Here is a 20,340-nt window from a genome sequence, read left to right on the forward strand (position 1 = left end):
CGGCGGGGGGGGGGGGTTGTGAAAAAGAGTAAAACTTGAGAGGGGGAAAGGACCTCGGCAGGGGTGAATTATTTTGTGTAGGAATATTTATTTTTCTCTTTTTTTTTTAATTTTTTGGTATTTTTAATTAGAATCATAAACTTTTACTCGCTTCTTACATCGTGTAGTCACGCATTTTATCCAACTCAGCAAAGCAAATGTCACATAGGCTTGGCCAATGGTCAGAAGGGTTTAAAGTATTACTTTTGAACGAGTAGAGGTGTCTAGATGAAAATTCATTGAGTTTGGGGACCGGGATGACAAAGTAGCACAAGTATAAGTGCCATTTAGGCTATTCTGCCCTCATTATATAGAAAAATAACAAGAGATAGGCCCCTGCAAAAATCCTCCCAAAAATTGAACATAACCCTAATTGATTTTCTCTTCTTTTCAAATTCTAGTCGGAGGAAAACCTAGGGTTTGAAGAACCAAGATAGGAGCTAAGATATTCAACAAATAAGGTAAGTTTACTGCTCTCTTTCATCCATTTTTTCTGCCGAAAATGTATGGAAAGTCATTCTATATTTGTAAGAACTCACGGGACGGTGATCAAAAGCCGTGAGTTTGGGTTATTCAACTTGTACTGGACTGTTTTGTGGGCTATTTCATATTGCTATTGGATTGCGTGTTTTGCTACTGTTTTAGGGAGTTTTGGAGGAGAAAGGGTGTGGATAAACACCACATAAATGCAGGGTGGTGGGATGGTCCTTCATCGTAAAATTTTCGGGTTGTTTGACACTACTATGGTGATCATTTTGTATGAAGAGATTGGGGTGTGTTGGACTGTTTTGTAATATTTAGTAGTGTATATAAGGTTGGAAAATAATATATATATATATATATATATATATATATATATATATATATATATGTTGTTATTATTGTGTTCTAGTATTTTTGGTGTAATCTCGAATTGGGAGGAAGTAAAGATTATAGGGGATTTGTTGCCCGTTTTAATATAAAATAAGTTTGTCATTCGGTATGCGATAGTTGTACCTTTCGTAACTTAATGATAGTATTATTATCGTTGTTGTAGATTAAGGTGCAAAGAAACAAGTTCAACGTGGTTATTGGAAATATTGTGATAAGGTATGTTAAGGCTAAACCTTTCCTTCACTTTGGCATGATCCCGTGTGTTTGATAATGATAAATAAAGAGAAGTTCGTATTCTTAAACTTATCTACATTATCTTAGTCTCATAAGTTATACTATTCTCCCTTATCGGGACTTTATATTTAGTTTAGTATTGTCTTCTTTCAACCAAGAGAGCAGAGAATTAATATATATATATATATATATATATATATATATATATATATATATATATATATATATATATATATATATATATATACACACAATATTACAGTATTTTCACCACCATCGAGCTATAATTGGTGGGTAGGCCCCTATTGGGCAATCTCTGATCAGATGGTAAGTAATATACCGAGCCTACTGTGGACGAGCGCCTATGAGCGAGACTATATTGGTCGAGATATCGAGCCTTGTATGGTCAATCCCCTATGAGCGAGCCTACTACGGTCGACCAGTTACACGTACCGAGCCATATAAGGTCGGGCAGCTATTTTACTTACTATATTGAGAGAGTTAAGCCAGTATTAGCAGGTAAGTATATCTCTAGATCATCTTTGACTCCCAGTTACTTTCAGTTATTATATTATCAGTTCAATATTTAATTGCCTTACATACTCGGTACATTATTTTATACTGACGTCCCTTTCTTGGGGATGCTGCATTTTATGCATACAGGTTCGGATAGACAGACTGGTAGACCTCCTCCGTAGGTGCTGTCCGTGTTCAGCTTGATCGATAAGCTCCACATCCTTCGGAGTTACCGGGTCTATGGTTTTTAGTACATATTGTGTGTATATTATGGGTAGGTCGGGGCCCTATTCCGACTAGAGTACATTCATCAGTAGAGGCTTGTAGACATCCTGTTAGTCGGTGCAGTACGTTGAGCTTGTAGGCCTTGTATGTATATTTTTGTTGATTTTCAGCTGTAGTAGTTATGACAGCCATGTCGGCCCAGCTTTATATTGATGTTCAGTCAGAGCTAGTTTTCGTTCAGTTTTATATTTTGTTTCACAAATTGTCTTGCAATGTGGCCCTATGGTCAAAGTATGACATCGTATGTTCAAAGTCCCTTAGTCTCAAGTTGGTATGCTCGGCTAAGTGAGGCACCGGGTGCCGGTCTCGCCCCCCAGGTTTGGGGCGTGACAATGAGGTTATATGTTTGCGTGGATTCTCGCTCTTCTTTATTTGAGCGCATCAAAAAGCATTAGTATGACGACCCCCATTTTCTTGTCCGTAAGGACACAATACAACACGGTGATGCCAAGGAGGTTTCTGTTGGAGATGATGGGGTGTTGCGGATGCAGGGTTAGATTTGTGTGCCCAATGATGATAGGTTACGTGAGTTAATTCTTGAGGAGGCCCATAGTTCGTGGTATACCATTCATCCAGGTGCCGCGAAGATTTATCAGGACTTTAGGCAGCATTATTGGTGGAGGAGAATGAAGAAATATATAGTGGAGTATGTGGCTCGGTGCTTAAACTTTCAGCAGGTGAAGTACAAACATCAAAGGCCGGGCGGTTTGCTTCAGAGACTTAAGATTCCTGAATGGAAATAGGAGCATGTTACCATGGACTTCGTTGTTTGGCTCCCACGGACTTTAAAGAAATTAGATGCAGTATGGGTGATTGTGGTTCAGTTGACTAAGTTAGCTCATTTTATTTCGGTGGCGACTACCTATTTTTCAGAGTGGCCGGCTCAGATCTATATCCGTGAGATTATTCGTCTTCACGGTATGACGCTGTCCATTATTTCTGATCGAGGCACGCAAATCACATTGTAGTTTTGGAGAGCAGTGAAGCGATAGTTGGGCACACGGGTTGAGTTGAGCACGGCACTCCACCCTCAGATGGACGGACAGTCCGAGTGCACCATTCAAATATTGGAGGATATGCTACACGCTTGTGTTATGAATTTTGAGGGTTCTTGGGATCCGTTTCTACCGCTTGCTAAGTTTTTCTACAACAACAGCTACCAATCGAGTATTCAGATGGCTCCTTATGAGGCCTTATATGGGAAGTGGTGTCATTCTCCAGTTGGCTGGTTCACCTGAGGCTAGGCTGTTGGGTACTGATTTGGTTCAGGATGCCTTGGAGATGGTCAAGTTGATTCAGTATCCGTTCGCACAACACAGTCTAGACAAAAGAGCTACGTGGATCGGAAGGTTCGCAGTGTTTCATATATGGTGGGAGAGAAGGTATTGCTCAGAGTATCACTCATGAAGGGTGTGATGCTGTTCGGGAAAAAGGGCAAGTTGAGCCCTCGGTATATTGGCCCTTTTGAGGTGTTTGAGAGGATTGGAGAGGTGACCTACAAGCTTGCATTGCCACCTAGTCTGCCGATCGTTCACCCAGTTTTTCATGTTTATATGCTCCGGAAGTATTACGGTGATCCGTCTCATATTTTGGACTTCAACATGGTTCAGTTAGATGGATATTTGACTTATGATGTGGAGTTGGTGGCCATTTTGGATTGGCATGTTTGAAAGTTGAGATCAAAGGATATAGCTGCGGTGAAAGTTCAGTGGACGGGTTGATGACCAATTGTGAGTCATTTTTTAGTTCTATTCATTCGCTGCCAAGTCCCCGAGCCAGTTTGAGTCCTTCAAAAATAGCTTCATACTTGGCTTCGTTGTTAGTCATTGAAGGGAATTTGATCGACTATCGGACTATCCAGTTGGTGTGATGAGTAATATTCCGAGCCCAAACCATTCACATTAGATGAACCATTTGTATACGAGGTCCTGGTTTTTGAGATGCTCTCAGAAGCTATTAATTCCTCCTTCTCCGCCTTGGAGAGTATATTAGTACTAAAACGATGTCTGTCAGGACTTGAAATTTTATAGCTGTTTGGGGCAGATACGTTATATCATACATGCTTTATTCGATCGTCCATTTGGTCACTCATCCCGAGAGTTCTGGCTTATGGAGAATACTCCTCAACGGGAAAGTAGAGACCACCGAAATAGGACGACATTGAATGAATGGTCCCAATTTCTGCGCAGCCATTATGATTGCTAGTGCAAGTTTTTCTAAATACGGATACCTGGTTTAGCGTCTATTAATGCTCTCCTTACATAATAAATAGGATATTCTGTACCTTCATTTTCTCAAACAAACACAGCACTTACAGTAGTTTCTGCCATGGTTAGGTAACTCCAGATTCGGGTTTCAATAAAAGAGGTGGGTTGGACTAGTACCTTTTAGGGTCTCACAGTTCCTATTGGAATTTAGTATTCCATTCAAAGTTCTTGTTATTCTTTAGTGCCGCAAATATTTTGTGGCACCTCTCGGAGGAGCGGGATATGAATTGCCCGAGTGCCGTTATCCTTTCGGTCAGTCTCATCACCTCCTTCTAGGTCTTTAGCACTTTAGGTATATTTTTAATTTCTTTGATCTACATAGGGTTAGCTTCTATACCTCTACTTGAAACCAGAAAGCCAAGGATTTTACCTGAACCGACCCCGAAGACACACTTTTCTGGGTTGAGTTTCATGTTATATTTTTTCGAAGGACTTCGAAGGCTTGCTTCAAGTGGGACAGATGGTCATCGCTCGAACTTATTTTACTAACATATCATCAATGTATATTTCCATAGATTCGCCGATATAGTCCCGGAATATTCAAGTGACTAATCTCTAGTACGTTGCTCTGGCATTTTTTAATCCGAATGGCATGACGTTGTAGCAATAGGTTCCTCTGTCGGTAATAAGTGAAGTTTTTTCTTGGTCCTCTGATTCCATTTTGATTTGGTTGTATACCGAGTATGCATCCAAAAATCTTAATAATTCGTGACCAATTATGGAATCTATGAGTTGGTCAATATATGGTAGGGGAAAGCAATTCTTTGGGCCCAATGTTTCTTTTCTTTTGCTTCATGGGTTGGTGGTTTAGATATACATTTAATTTATGCATCATAATATCCATCAGATGCCTTTCATATCTGCATGAGACCAAGCGAAACGATTCGAATGATCTTGAATAAATTTAATTAACTTATGATTCTGTTCGAGAGTCAATCCCAACCAAAGAATGAGAATCAGTTCTTCTACATGCTCCGTCTTCAGTGAGGAAACGTCATCTTCCTCGGGCTCGACGATTCTGTCCAGAGGGGGGCCTGTTCTAGGCGCATTAGCTGCACTCTCGCCCTCCTATCGCTGTAGTTGCTATTTGGCAGTTTCCTTTTTGGAGATGCTATTTGCGGCGCCAATTGAATTGACTACCCGTGATGCCCTTTGTTCTACTCAAATTTTTCGTATCCCCCATTTGGACGGGAATTTTATCACCTGGTGTAAAGTTGAAGGCACCACATCTATCTCATGAACCCATAGTTTCCCTAGGATAGCGTTATAAGCCATATCTCCTGCCACAACCTAGAACGGGTATCCTTGGTTATCCCTTAATCATTGGTCACCAATGTTGCTTCCCCACGAGTCATCTCACTGGAGTTGTTGAACTCCAAGAGCAGTCGTACTACTGGTGATCTCCATTTCTTGAACCATTTGTGACTAGATGATGTTGGCTAAACTTCCTGGGTCAATTAAAACTCTTATCACATCAGTATAAAAAATTCATAAAGTAATTATGAGGGCGTCAACGGTCAATCCGTCCGCTTCTTCGTCGTCAAATGTTATGCTCTCCCTAGTTAGTGTCTGCCAAGTGCGCTTCTCGTGAGAAATAGACGTTTTCGTTAATTTCTTTGCCGGCGTGAAGCTGGCTCCGTTTTCTTCTCCTCCAAAGATAACGTGACGATCCGATTAGGAGCCGGAACCTTCGATGGCTACTCCTTGTTCCGATTTTTCATGTATGATAACTTCGCCTTTTTATTGAAGAGTTTCATTAAGTATCCCTCCTTGAGAAAGCGATGGACTTCGCATCGAAGGAGTCTGCAATCTAAAGTCTTGTGGATGTAATCGTTATGGAATTCGCACTAGAATTCCTAGATTCGCTTGCTCGGATTAGACTTCATCTCTTTCGACCATCTTACTTTGTCCCTCATATCCTTGAGTGCTGCTTCTAACTCCGTCACATTCATGCCGATGAGAGAGTTTCCTTTTGATTTTCGATGCACCTTCTTTGAAGTGTTGGGGCGGCTTTTATAGCGGTAGGAAGAGAACTACCATTCTGAGTTTCGAGCCAACATGCCCGTGGATCATGTAGTGGGGAGCGGGAACCTTGATAATGGCTTCCGTTTAGGCATAACATAGATATCCACGATCAGTGGATAAGGTTGGCTGAGTCTCGGAACTCATTCTTTCACCTTTCGAATACTTGACCCTTTGATGACCATACTCTTAGAACCTTCCGAACTCGGCAACGGGTCCCATCACTTGATTTTTAGATCTTAATTGCCACGTGGGACTTTTTTTATCACGCTACTTCGAGAAGATAATTTTTACCCATACAACAAGCGCAGGTGAATACTGGTGGTTGTAATTTGGTTGTCTTATTTGGTAACTGATAACCAAATCTCAGTCCCAATTCGCAGTATTATCGAATAGGCACGTGATGATCATGAACGTATAAAAATTGTGGTAAGGTTCGCGGTTAGCCACCCTAACAAGTACTGTAGTGGAAGTGTCAATTATACTTGCAAGAGGAAAAAGGTTAATATTAATTAGTTTCATAGATTAAGCTGGAGCAGCACGTCGGTGTATATGTGTCTCTTCCTCAGCACCTCTCGTGATTCCTCCTCTTTCTCAGCCACCGAAAACCCTTGAAATCCTCCAACCCATCAATCCTCAACACATGGTCGTTTCTATGTACTATTTCATAAAATGTTTTTCTTTTCTTGGATATATATATATATATATATATAAAAGACTTTCTCTAACTGGACTTATGATTCTTGTTGTTTTCTGATTGATTAGTTTTATTTTGCTAGTCGCAAATAATAATGGCGCGGAACAAAGACGGGGAAAACGAGGAAGATGAGTTTTTCTGGGAAGAATCAGATGATAATCTTGAAGGTGGTAATATTAATACAGAGGAAGACATGACAGAAGATGAGGAGCATGAAGAAGGAGAAGGGAGGCCTTCTCGTTCCTCTTCATTTGTTTCTCAACAGTGGCCAAAGAGTGTCAGGTAAGTAACACTCTACTCTTGCATATACATGTTCCTGAACTATATCAATTTCTGTATATGTACTCTGTGTCTCTCCCAGACCCAGTTTCAATGAAACAACACGATGCTTTCAATTACAAATATAAATTTAAAGTTGCTAGCTTGTCCCTATTTTATATCCGTACTTGTGATTTATTTTCAGCTGGTTTACTGAAAATGGATGAGTATTCACTACTTATTAGTTATATCAGTTGAAGGGCATATAAAGCGTATGGCTGTAGTGGGCTCGACAAACAGCTGTTTCTGGTCCGAAAGTTTTGTGGATATCTGTGGTTGGATAGGAGGGGGTGGAACATCATCTGTTGATTCCCTATGCACTGAAGGCCAACCAAATTTTCTTTCAATACATTTCAAGGGAAGTTTTCTATTAAAATGTTTCATGGCTCTCAATGGTGCAAACTTCCTGATGTTGGTTTTCCTGCTTTGGGAGATTCAGGAGCTGGTGTAATAGCTCCTAGGATGTTGAGACTTGCTTGTTGGTTATGGGATTATCTAAGAAGTGGTGCGTATGGTTTTCTGCTTCCGCTTTCTGGAGGTCCTGATAGTTCCTCCACTGCTGCTATAGTTGTTTCAATGTGCCAGCTTTTTATAAAAGAAATTGCAAAGGGCAATGAGCAGGTAACAACTGATGCCTTTCTAATTGGCCATTACACTGACGGTCAGTTTCAAACAGTTAGCAAAGTATCTGACAAACAAATCATTACCACTGTGTTTATGGGATCTGAAAATAGTTCAGAAACTACAATCGCTCAGGCAAAGGTGTTGGCTAATAAGATTGTATTTGTTGGAGCCCTTATGGATTGCAGTAAGAAAAGGTGGATAGAAAAGGATCAGTACTATTTGAAGTCTTGGAGAAATATTACGGAAGAAGGGAATACTGGCCGATAAATGAGGAAATCTATGATGTTTGTTCATTGGTCTTTTGCGCATTAACCTTTTATCCTCTTCTGAAGTTTAGGATATTGATGCTTATCGCTGATGATAGTGGAGTAACAGATACTCAGCCAAGTAGAGTATCTGTAGAAACATGGGAGTTGGAAGTTGTCTTTACGTGTAAACAATTTGAAGGCTCAAATGCTCTTAGCTTCTTCTGGCAAGTCCCTCATTGTGCTGTAATAGGAACTACAGATATGGTCTTGTGTGTCTCTTTATTGTGGTCCATCTCACAAATGTCTGATTGGATTATCCATATCACTGTTGAGCTATTTGAGATATGAGACTTTATTATCAGTGGAGGAAGTAGGAAGTTCCATGGTTGAGCAATGGTGTAAGAAGTTGGTGGGTGAACTTTTCCATGTTCCTAATTCATTTACTGTTATGGAGTTGTTGTCCATTGAGATTGAATGGAGCGAGATGATGTTTCCATTACTGTCAAGGGAATCACTTTATTCAAGGTTATGGTACAAACCCGAGACATGGTGGTACAATCCAGATACTATGTTATCGGTGCCAAGGAACTACTATATAATAGATATTGTGGGTCATCCAAATAGAATCAATGAAATAATAATGGTTGTGTTTGTCATTCAGTTAGTTGGGCTCTTAAGTTTACTGCACTATGACAGACACAGAATGGGTTGGTTGTTTATTTTGATTGTGGTTCTTTGGTTTCTTTTGGTATTAGTTAATGGAATGTGGAAGGCATCAGAGATGATCTCTGTGGCAAATAATGACAAGGGGGTGGCTACCTCCTCTACTTATTGTCTTGTTGAGAGGAGAAATGAAACTACATTGAGGTTTGATCCTTTTGGTAGCACATTTACTGGAGGAGTGAATGTTAGAAGATTTATACGGTTGTTCATGCTTCTACATTTGACTGGTGCAGTGGTTAAGGAAGTGAAGGTGGTGATGACTCCTGTAGAGTTCATTATTAAAGTATTAACTACTCTACTGTTTTTACCATATTTTTGTGGATTTCGAGATATTCACAGGACACACATGATAGATCTCATTATGATTATGTCCAAATTGGAGTAAAATATGCTATGGAAGAATTTTACAGTAGAGTGATCTTTCATAAGCAAGAATTTGCAATTGTTTTTTGCAAGCATTTTACTGGTGAAACATTTTTGTCCTTTAAGGAGGTTGGAAAGAAAGTATATGGAAAATTAGAGAAGGTGTTGGAAAAGGTATAAGTCAGGTTCAAAGGTTGATAGATTTTTATGATCATTTGGGTAAAAATATTCACGAGAAGGTCCTGAGTGATAAGAATGATAAGTTGCCGAGAAAAGTTTGTTTGGCCATATGTTGCATGTATAGTAACATGGAAACGAGGATGCGAGGCCAAGGCTTTCTACTGGTGTTTCTAGCTTTTGATAACTCGACAAATATTTTGAAGCAGATGATGATTTTACATGGGGTGAAGACGAGGTTTCACACTGTTACCAATTCCAACCTTGAGGACAAGGTTGCTATAAGGGGGATGGAATGTAACGAAATGGTGGTACCTTGAGCTCCCAAGTAGTACAATGGTGTTAAAGTGTTAAAGAAGTGCCAAGTCAGGATGGAGTTTCAGCATTTAAGTTTAGTCCTACTTTTTATGTTATTTTCATTAGTTACCCCACTAGTTAGTTCACGCTTTTATATCTTGTCAATGTTGTGGTGATTTTTACAAATGATGTAATTGTAGTAGCTTAGGTATACACTGAACTTTTTTCTATGAATTTCCAACTAATTAGAAGATATGTGCTATATTCCATTTTTTTCCCATGGGAAGGTAGAAAGAAGATCAAGTATTCATATTTACAAAATGTTGTATAGCTTACAAAAGTTAGTTTTCCAATTGTATATGCCTCCTTATTGTCACTATGTTTATGTATGAGCTATTTCATATTTGTATTGTTGGAACTGAGAAATCGCTGATGGCCGTGGACTGTTGTGAAGTACTTCAATGCAACCATAGTGAATTGCAGAAAGGCTACTGAGTAGGGCTTGTCGCATGAGTTGGAGTTAACACTCCAAGGTGTTTCCTAGTGGTTGTGACATTCTTAAGTTTGGCTTAGGCTAAGGTTTTATACAGTGGGAAATTTGAAGATAAATTGATTCTGATCTTTGTATTGCTCTGGGATGTTGCCAGGTATAAATGAAATTTGGAAAAAGTGAAAGTGAACAGACTAAAACCTCGATCAAAATATTTAGATTATTGTGTTAAGCTATTGCTGGATGAACCTTGTTTCTGCTCATATGGCGCTACTGCTTGTACTAGAATTAGAATTCATATGGTAACTTCAGGTGACATCAATTACAGGCAGAATTTGTGATTGTTGGATTACAGGCACATGTTTATCTATGTTCAACTCGTTCGAAACTATCCGGGCCTTAATTCTCTTCTGTTTTCCATTTCCAATTCTTTTTTCAGGGAGTCTATGGATATTTACACAATTGCTGCATCACCAAACTTTGGATCCTTTCAGCCTGTAGCCAGCTTTAAGTATTCGACTTCTGATATCTCTAGTCAAAATAACTTGGTTTGGAGTGTAAAGACCCCTTTGCTGTCTATTGATGGGAAGAGTCACCAGAAAAGCGACCTTGATGTGCCCTGGAGATCACAAGTTTCATGGCCAGAAAAGGTTTCATCACGTATGATCACCGGAGAACTTCCAATTAGCCACGGATGTAGCCTTGTTCAAACTATATTCAATGGTTAGAATCATCACTGTAATCTTCTGGGAATGCAAAATCCTTTGTTTCTGGATGGTTATTCTATCTGCAATTTCTGATCATGATTTGGGCTCAGGGAAGAATTCTAGAGAGGATATATAGTTAACAATAGAACAAGGTTAAAAGATGAATTGAAATGAAAAAAGAACAAAATCAATGAAATAAAAAGTTTACACTTAGGGGTCGTTTGGTAGGGTGTATAAGAATAGTGCGGAATAAGGTGTATTAGTAATGCATGGGTTAGTAATGCAAGCATTAGTTATGCAGATATATTTCTTATCTACTGTTTGGCGTGGTGTATTAAAATTATAATGCATTGCATAATTTTTAAGAAAAATAGTTTTTTACAAAAATGCCATCCATATTCTCTAGCTTTAAGGGACTTTAAAGACAATTTTGTCTTTAACCATACTAATGCATGCATTAATAGCCTTGGTATTACTCATGCCATGGTTTTCTATGCATTACTTATACATAGGATAATACCAAGTATGATGTATAACTAATACAAGTATTAGTTATACACAGGTTGAAAAAATGTACCAAACAAGGTATTAATAATGCATAGATCTAATGCTTGCATTATTTTTTCTAATACCTCCTACCAAACGACTCCTTAGTGGGAACGGTCTATTCCTTTGCGTCATTTGCAGCACCTGTTATCAATATAGTGGTTTTCTTCTTTAATTTTTTGGTCATGATTACATTCCAGTGATTCTTTGCTTAATTGAATTGTTTTTATTTTATGGAATTTCAAGGGCTTCTCATGCTATGCAACAGGGACAAATGTCATGGCTGGAGTTGGACTTCTTTCTACACCTTATACAGTGAAACAAGCAGGTTGCGCAAGCATGGCAGTGCTTGTTCTTTTTGCATTAGTCTGTTGTTATACTGCTTGTCTTATGCGATATTGCTTTGAAAGCAAAGAGGGAATTACATCATTTCCGGACATGGGAGAAGCTGCATTTGGAAAATATGGACGTATTCTAGTATCTGTAAGTTCATATATTCAGCTTTGCACCTAATTATAGGCTAGTGGGCTAAGGAGATATTTGGTTATTATGTCAAAGACCATGAGGTTTGTATTATTTCATTTGATATATACAGTTAATTACCTAGTTATATGCTAGTGGGCTAAGGGGATATTTAGCTACTATGTCAAAGACCATGATATCTCTTTTCTTTCATTTTATTTAAACATGGTGCTTACTAGCACGACAAAATGTTTGCTACTCTCAGCAATTATAGCCTGTATTAATATGCCTTTTCTTTGCTCTTTAAGAAAATTACCTGACAAGTCCTCAGAAGTCGCAACTATAAGTATTCATTTGAAATTGCTTCGACTAATGATCTGAGGGCATAAAGAATCTTGGCCATTTCGGGTGACTGAAATAAGAGGGAAGGGAAAGAACCAAAACAAAGAAAAATTAAAAAAGTCAATGAAGTGGAAAGGATTAAATATGTGGAGTAAGAATTATATATAAGCCAATAATGAAAAGGTGGTGTCTATACTACTGCATGTTAACCCCGTGGTTTTCTTGGTTTGGTGCAGATTATTTTGTACATGGAGCTATATGTAAGAGATGCACTCCTCAGCTGGATTTGCAGATTGTTGGTCTCGTTTGACATTGCTCAATTCCTAATAAGTCTTTCTTGACTTGCAGTCCTCTTGTGTAGAATTTATCATACTTGATGGAGATAATCTCACGCGGCTATACCCTGGAGCACACATTAACTTGTTTGGTTCTCGATTGGACTCCATGCACTTGTTTGCAATCATTAGTGTTCTTATCATTCTGCCCACAGTTTGGTTGAAAGATTTACGATTGATCTCTTACCTTTCAGGTTTCCAAATAGTTCTACAGCTGCTACCCATTTTTAGTTCTTTATCAGATCATACTACTACTTACTACATTGCCCTTTTTTGCAGTCGGAGGTCTCATTTCGACAGCTCTAGTGGTCATATGTCTTTTCTTACTTGGGACGGTAGATCAAATTGGATTTCGTCAGACGGCTCCAGTAGTAAATTGGAGTGGTATTCCATTTGCCATAGGTGTCTATGGTTATTGCTATTCAGGGCACTCTGTTTTCCCAAATATTTATCAATCCATGGCTGACAAAACCAAATTTACAACAGCAGTCATTGTGTGGTATAGAGGGCTTTATGATTTTTATTGATCACTTTTTTTTTTCACAGCCAGTATAATGTTTGTTTTTGGGAATTGTGCAGCTTTACTTTGTGTATTCTCTTATACGGTGGTGCTGCAATCATGGGATTTCTTATGTTTGGTCAATCTACGCAATCACAGATTACTCTGAATTTGCCAAAACATGCTTTTGTTTCTAAAGTTGCATTATGGACGACAGTGAGTTTTGTTTGCTCTCCTCCCTTAGAGCTGTCATTATCAGTTTATATTTAATTTATTTCATTTCATTTGCAGGTAGTAACTCCAATTACCAAATATCCTTTTATGAGATTAAGTTTTCTTTTAAGAAGCTTTTTCATTGTTGTGAATGTTCTTATCAATTTCTAGTTGAGTTCCTTAACTTTTCACAAATATTCCTTGTTACTGAACCCGTTAGCTAGAAGTATTGAGGAGTTGCTTCCTGCAGCTTTGGCTACTAGTTACTGGTTTTTCATTGTCCTAAGGACAGCATTGGTTATATCTACACTTTGTGTTGCATTTCTTCTTCCCTTTTTTGGTAAGTTATTTTAAACCGTTTAATCGTCTTTCTTGTTCATTGATTCAGACTGCACTATTCATAATCAATTTTGTAATTGTTATGTTTCATTTAGCTGCCTATTGACACATATGCGCACATGGCTGTTTATGTGCTGCTTGTGGTAGTTGACCAGTTTATCTCTGCTTATTATATCAAAAAGTACGGCGTACTCTGATTTTCTTTGAACCCGAATATCACACAATATACAATCTATGAATCAAAAGGGGAGTCTTGGAGCAGCGGTAAAGTTGTCTTCATGTGGCCTATAGGTCAATGGTTTGAACCGTGGAATCAGCCATTAACGCTTGTGTTATGGTACGCAATCTACATCACACTCCTGGGGTGCGGCCCTTCCCCAGACGCTGCGTGAACACGAGCAACTTTGTACTAGGATGCCCTTTATACAGTCAATGAACCGAATATTGTGTGCATATTCTGTTACTCCTACAAACAACAACAACCCAGTAAAATCCCACAAGTTGGATCCGGGTAGGGTTGAGTGTACGCAGACCTTACCCCTCATATTTTGTTACTCCTAGGAATCATAAAATGATTCTCTAATGCAGTATACATAAAAGAGAAATCTTAAAAGTAAAGGTCTACTTTGGTTTCTTGAATGCCCTAGGGTTGTTTGAAGGTTTCACTTTGATCTTTTATTTCCATCTTCTATGATTTACTATGGTAGATTGCTTCTTATGAAGATTCTTTTACTGTTTTCCATATTATATTCTTTTGCAGCAGCTAATATGAATCCTTTAGATTATACTCAGATTGGTCTCCCTGGCCTGTTATTAAAGTTGTTCCTGCAAATGTACCCCTCAACACATTTTGGTTTCCTTTTCTTTGAATTCTATCGACCTTAGTTTATGTATCCTAATACAATGGAGAATTAATTTATTGAGATTTTGAAATTTGACTATTTATTTAGTACAGGGCTATTTGTGAAGTAATAATTGATAAAATTTTGATGATGATGGCTTTTCTAAAAATGAAGCAGTTAGGAGTTTTGGAACTCCGTGAAGTTGGCCTATTGCAGCTAATTTAGATCTGTCCTATTAAATGTATCTGTTATACCACTAGAGTATGTTTCATGAGTGACGTTTGGTGTGGAAGATGTATAGAACTTTTGAATTCATTTTTCACCCGTTCTAGTATATCTTTTCATGGCTAGATTATACTGAGACGTCCTTCTCAAAATGCAGGTATTGTGATGGCTCTAATAGGTTCTCTTTTTAGTGTACTCATGGTAAGTATTACGGCCTGTATGTAAACTTGGAAGTCTCTCTCTCTCTCTCTCTCTCTCTCTCTCTCTCTCTGGCGAACTGGTCAGTCATCTATATATGTAAGTGATAATTTGGCTGCTGGAGTGGTTTGAAACTTCTAAAGCATTGAATATTTGTTAAGATGTAACTTCCCTCTGGATAAGTTGTATTTCAAATGACCTCCCTTTCTTAACATGCCCATTGAGGAAAGTGTTTCTCTAGAGTTGCTTGTTATCTCGCTATATTTTATACGAGAAGCTAAGTTGGTGATGAATATTTTTCAAGGAGAAGACATAAGTTGCACATTACAGTTGTCCTGAAAAGCAGTTACACACTTAACCTTTACGCGCGACCTAATCCCCCTTATTCTTGTCTGAAGTGAATTAATACCTCTTTGAGATATATACAACCAGTTGCATGGTGGATGGTGTTGTACACTCTCCCTATGTCTTCGCCACGTATTCCCATATTAGATTCAATTTGAAATTTCCCCCTTTTTTTTTAACTTTTTCTTATTTTAATACTTTTCCTTATTCTCTCTTTTTTAATTTTCGTCTCCATCGTTATATTTGTTGTCAAAATCTCTTCCCCTAGACTCCCTTCGTCCAGTACCATCCTTCACCCCAATATTCCAACTTTATAAATTAGTTTGCAAGTTAATAGTTGATGATTTTTGGCATTGTAATACCAAGAAAAAGGAGGTTGAGATGAGAGATATGAATGTGGTAAGAGGTTGACCAGAGAAAACGGAAGCTTGCAGGAGAAACTTTTCTGGCGAACATCAGGTGGGATAATATAGTTTAATTTGAATTTTCCCTTGTTAATGCATTTTCATGGGTTTTCAATAGTCAACAACAACAACAACAAAATCAGTGTAATCCCACAAAGTCGGGAGGAGGGTAGTGCGTACAAAGACCTTACCCCTACTTTGTGAAGGTAGAGAAACTATTTTCGATAGACCCTCGGCTCAAGGAATGATAAAAAAGAAGTAGTAGCAGCAAGCAGTAGCAATAATACAATAAAAGAATAAGCAAAGCGAAAGAAATATCAGGAAGTAAAAGCAAACTACAAATACAGAAGTACAAGAATAATGCTAATATAACTGGTATGGAAAGGCAATACGCTCAACTACCTACTAACCTTCTACCCTAATCCTCGACCTCCACACCCTCCTATCAAAGGTCATGTCTTCGATAAGCTGAAGTTGTATCATGTATTGCCTAATCACTTTTCTCAATACTTTTTCGGCCTTTCTCAACCTCTTCTCATGCTCACCAAGGCTCACCTCCTTACCGGGGTATCTGTGCCCCTCCTCTTCACATGCCCGAACCATCTCAGCCTAACTTCTTACATCTTGTCCTCCACGGATGCCACTCCCACCTTGTCCCGAATATCTTCATTCCTAATATTATTTCTTTTAATATGCCTACATATCCTTCTTAACATCCTCATTTTTTCCACTTTCATTTTCTGGACATGTGATTTCTTGACTTGCCATTCTACCCCATGCAACAAGGTAGGTCTAACAACCACTCTATTGAACTTACCTTTAACAGAACACAGGAATTGAGCCTCCATTTCATCCATTTCGCTCTCATACGGTGTGTGACATCATCGTCAATCTCCTCATCATCTTGGATTACTGACCCAAGGTACTTGAAATTTGCTCTCTTGGGGATGACTTGTGAATCATGCCTCACGTCTTCATACGCCTCATACGCCATATCTCTCAACTTGCAATCCTAATATTCTATTTGGTCCTGCTCAACTTGAAATCTTTTGACTCTAGGGTCTGTCTCCACACCTCTCGCGTCGCGTTAACATCGTCTCGTGTCTCGTCAATCAATACTATGTCATCAGCAAATAAGATGCACCACGGCACCTCCCCTATGAATGTGACACGCCAGGACATCTATCGCCAAGCTAAATAAAAGTGGGCTAAGGGCTAATCCCTGGTGCAACCCCATCATCATTGGAAAGTGTTCCGAATCTCCTCCACTGTCCTCACCCGGGTCTTAGCTCCATCGTACATGTCCTTAATCACCTTAATGTACGCTACAGGAACACTTTTAGCCTTCAAGCATCTCTATAGAACCTCCCTAGGGGTTTTGTCGTAAGTTTTTTTTAGGTCAATGAACCCTATATGCAAGTCCCTCTTCCTCTCTCTACTGCTCCACCAATCTCCTTACAAAGTGAATACCTTCCATAGTCGATCGCCCCAGTAAATCCGAACTAGTTCTAAGAAATAGACAAACTCTTCCTTACCCTCATTTCCACCACCATCTCCCAAACTATCATGGTATGGCTCAACAACTTGATACTGATACTGTTGTTGAAATTTTAGATATAACCCTTATTGTTGTAAAGCGGAATCGTTGTGATGCGCCTTCATTCCTCGGGCATCTTCTTCATCCTAAAAGTAACGTTAAACAACCTAGTAAGCCACTCCAAGCCTGTCCCGCCCGCGTTCTTCCAAAACTCCATCGGGATTTTGTCTAACCCAGTCGCTCTTCCCTTGTCCATCTTACGCATAGCCCCCTCAACCTTTGCAACATTAATACGCCTACAATACCCAAAGTCTAGATGACTCTTAGAGTGCTCCAAATCATCCAACACAATATTCGTATCCTCTTATTCGTTCAAGAGCTTCGTTGAAGAGCTTATGAAAGTATGCCTGCAATCGTCTTTTAATAAGTGTCTCTTCCACCAATACTTGTCTTCCTCGTCTTTGGCACTTCATTTGATTCAGGTTGCGAGCCTTCTTCGCTCTCACCTTGGATAGCATGTACAACTTCTTGTCCCCGCCTTTGGCCCCCAGTTCTTCATACATGCGTCAAAACGCTGCAGTCTTGACTGCCGTATCCGCTAACTTCACCTCCTTCTTAACGTTCTTATACCACTCCCTATTCCTCTTCTTCTCCTCCTCGTCTTTGTTCTCCACTAGCCTCAAGTACGCCTAAAATTTTGCTGGTTAGTATAACCTTTGCTATTTCGCTTGTCACGAAGCTTCTTAATCAATTATGCTGGTTAGTACAAGTGACATAAGGTTATTTCTAGGCAGGTTTTGGTGGTGTGATTTATCCTAAAGTATATATCATATCACTGAAGGAAAAGGGAGGAGGGATCGACAAATATGGAGATTCTGGTGGTGGAAAAATAAAAGGAGGAGGAGCGAGAAGTAAAGTCAGAGAAACAAAAGGAAAAAGAAAAAGGGAAGAAACGGAAAAAGAAAAGAGCGCCCACAATTAATTAAGTGTATTAGGTGCATAATGTCCAATAAAATTTGACACATGTATAATATAATCAGTTTTTAAAATGTTTTTTGCTCTTCACTCGCGTTTGTGAAGATAAAATTTTTCTTTGCCACATCATCTTTCATGGAGATATTAAATTCTTTTCCGACAAGGATGGGGTGTATTAGGTCGTTCATAAAGGTTAAGTGTATAACTGACCTGTCGGGGCAACTACATGGTGCAACTTATGTCTTTTCCCTTTCTCATGCATTATGAACTATATCATGAATCCTATTACAATATAAACTGAGACATCGATATTTTCCACTACATTGATACTTTTGAGGTGCTTCAGTAATTGATCTCACTTACTAAACGGCAAAGTACACACACACCCCTCTCTCTCTCAAACACACACGCTCTCTATTCTCTCTCACGTGCACCCCCTCGGGGGCACTTACTCGCAAGCATATACACACACAAACAAACACTTGTAAATGTTTGAATGCTTCTGTTAGAGAGATATCAATTTGTATCACGTGTTTGATTGATGATGCAGGCGGTAATTATACCAACTTTGTGCTTTCTGAAAATTTTGGGGAATAAGGCTACAAATAATCAGGTAATCATTGCTCAGGTGTGGTCGTGCTTTTTCATGCTTTGAAGCCTTTCAATTTTATCCCACTGCTAATTAAGAGAAGTGGATTACTTCGGGTTACTTCTTTTCTTGAGTTACAATAGTGGCATCAGAGTAGAATTGTAGAAAGCAGAACTTAGTGGCAAGTTCATTGGGGTCAGCTGCTGTTGTAAAATTGCAAACTCCTATTTCTAGTAAATTCTTGGAGAGACTTGGCACATAATTTCTTCTGCGTGACTGTTGATGATGCTGAAGCGGATTTCACTTCAATGGATACCGGTAGATCTTCACGAACACAGAGGCACTTATGTCTTAAAGAATTCCTTTGCAGGCCCCAATCCATTTCATCCATTGACTTGGTTATTCCCATGACTACCCCATCATACTAGTTGGCTTCTCTTCTTGAACAGCTGAGTCTGTGTTATAATATTATGATGATTCTAAATAGAATCAAGATTAGCTAATAATAGGTGGTTCACCATTGCAAATTCGACTAGCTAGAGTTTACTTGCAATTACATGTAAAGCTGACTAGTAACATTAAATGTCTTTTGGTCAATTGCTATTTCTTCATTAATTGATGGTTTTAGCAAATGCAGATCATACTCAGTGTAGCCATTGTCTTATTGGGGATTGTCAGCGCGATCATGGGAACATACACTTCTCTGTCACGACTTGCTGAGGAATACTGAAATATTTGCAACATGTCCATGTAAAGCATTATGTGGGGAGCCTGAGTTGTGTTACTAATTTGGTAGTACGGAGCAAGAAAAATATAATGATTCATAGAACTCACGTTCTTTAATCAGTTTCTAAATTGTTTCTGCCGTCTCGTCATTGTCTTTCCTGGATATTTCTATAGAATTTGGTGTTCCACAAAATTTGTTACTATCTTGGCGTTAACTACAGGTTTTTGCCTTTTAGTTGGATTGGTTAGCTTCCACTTATGTCATGCCAACCATTATGAAATGTAATCTATTACTCAATTTGCCGGAAACGGGTTAGTCTCTCTCTTTTTATATATATAGGGGGGGATTTGCATTTATACCCAGATTTTGGGTCACAATTATACCCACTTTGCAAAAAAAAATTCAAGCGTACCGACTTTTCGGGTAACTTCAGACATACGGGGCCTGAAGTAGCAAGAATTTATGTCTGAAGTTTGAACTTCAGAATTTTTTACCTGAAGTGTGACCTTATCAAAGAAAAATTTCAGATATTTTCGTCTGAAGTTTGGCCTGACTAGCAAACGCAATCATAAACTTCAGTTCGTAGTGCAAACTTCAGACAAATTAGTTTGAAGTTCTTCAGTTTGTAGTGCAAATTTATTTGTCTGAAGTTCTTTAGTTTGTAGTGCAAACTTCAGATAAAATCAGCTTGTTATATTTGAACTTCAAATAATTTTTCCTGGCATGATAGTTGCAAACATCAGATAAAATTTAATCTGGTAATGTCTGAAGTCTGGCCCTGCAGTCCCAAACTTCAATTGTTGCTTCTTCGAGTTTGACAATAAACTTTTGTTTTATTATTTACGTACTTTGTGTTGGGATGTATTAATGTTTGAGAGGCTG

General features: G+C 38.8%; 1 protein-coding gene across 4 annotated transcripts; it reads left to right on the top strand.

Moving 5' to 3' along the window:
• The first annotated feature begins 6,690 nt into the window (after positions 1 to 6,690).
• On the top strand, positions 6,691 to 19,755 carry LOC109214041 (vacuolar amino acid transporter 1-like). 4 transcript variants are annotated; one of them, XM_019377913.1, is made up of 13 exons: positions 6,691 to 6,893; positions 7,002 to 7,215; positions 10,613 to 10,896; positions 11,695 to 11,909; positions 12,467 to 12,490; positions 12,579 to 12,759; positions 12,845 to 13,064; positions 13,145 to 13,280; positions 13,356 to 13,375; positions 13,472 to 13,617; positions 14,841 to 14,884; positions 18,693 to 18,755; positions 19,369 to 19,755. In XM_019377913.1, exons 2-13 carry the CDS (start codon positions 7,028 to 7,030, stop codon positions 19,459 to 19,461), a joined length of 1,614 nt encoding a protein of 537 aa, XP_019233458.1. In that variant the 5' UTR covers positions 6,691 to 6,893; positions 7,002 to 7,027; the 3' UTR covers positions 19,462 to 19,755. The 4 variants fall into 4 exon arrangements, with proteins under 4 accessions (XP_019233458.1, XP_019233459.1, XP_019233457.1 ...); XM_019377914.1 differs by having other exon boundaries at positions 7,016 to 7,215; XM_019377912.1 differs by having other exon boundaries at positions 6,691 to 6,882.
• Positions 19,756 to 20,340: the final 585 nt, after the last annotated feature.

This window comes from Nicotiana attenuata, unplaced genomic scaffold (assembly GCF_001879085.1).
Source record: "Nicotiana attenuata strain UT unplaced genomic scaffold, NIATTr2, whole genome shotgun sequence".
NCBI lineage: Eukaryota > Viridiplantae > Streptophyta > Magnoliopsida > Solanales > Solanaceae > Nicotiana > Nicotiana attenuata.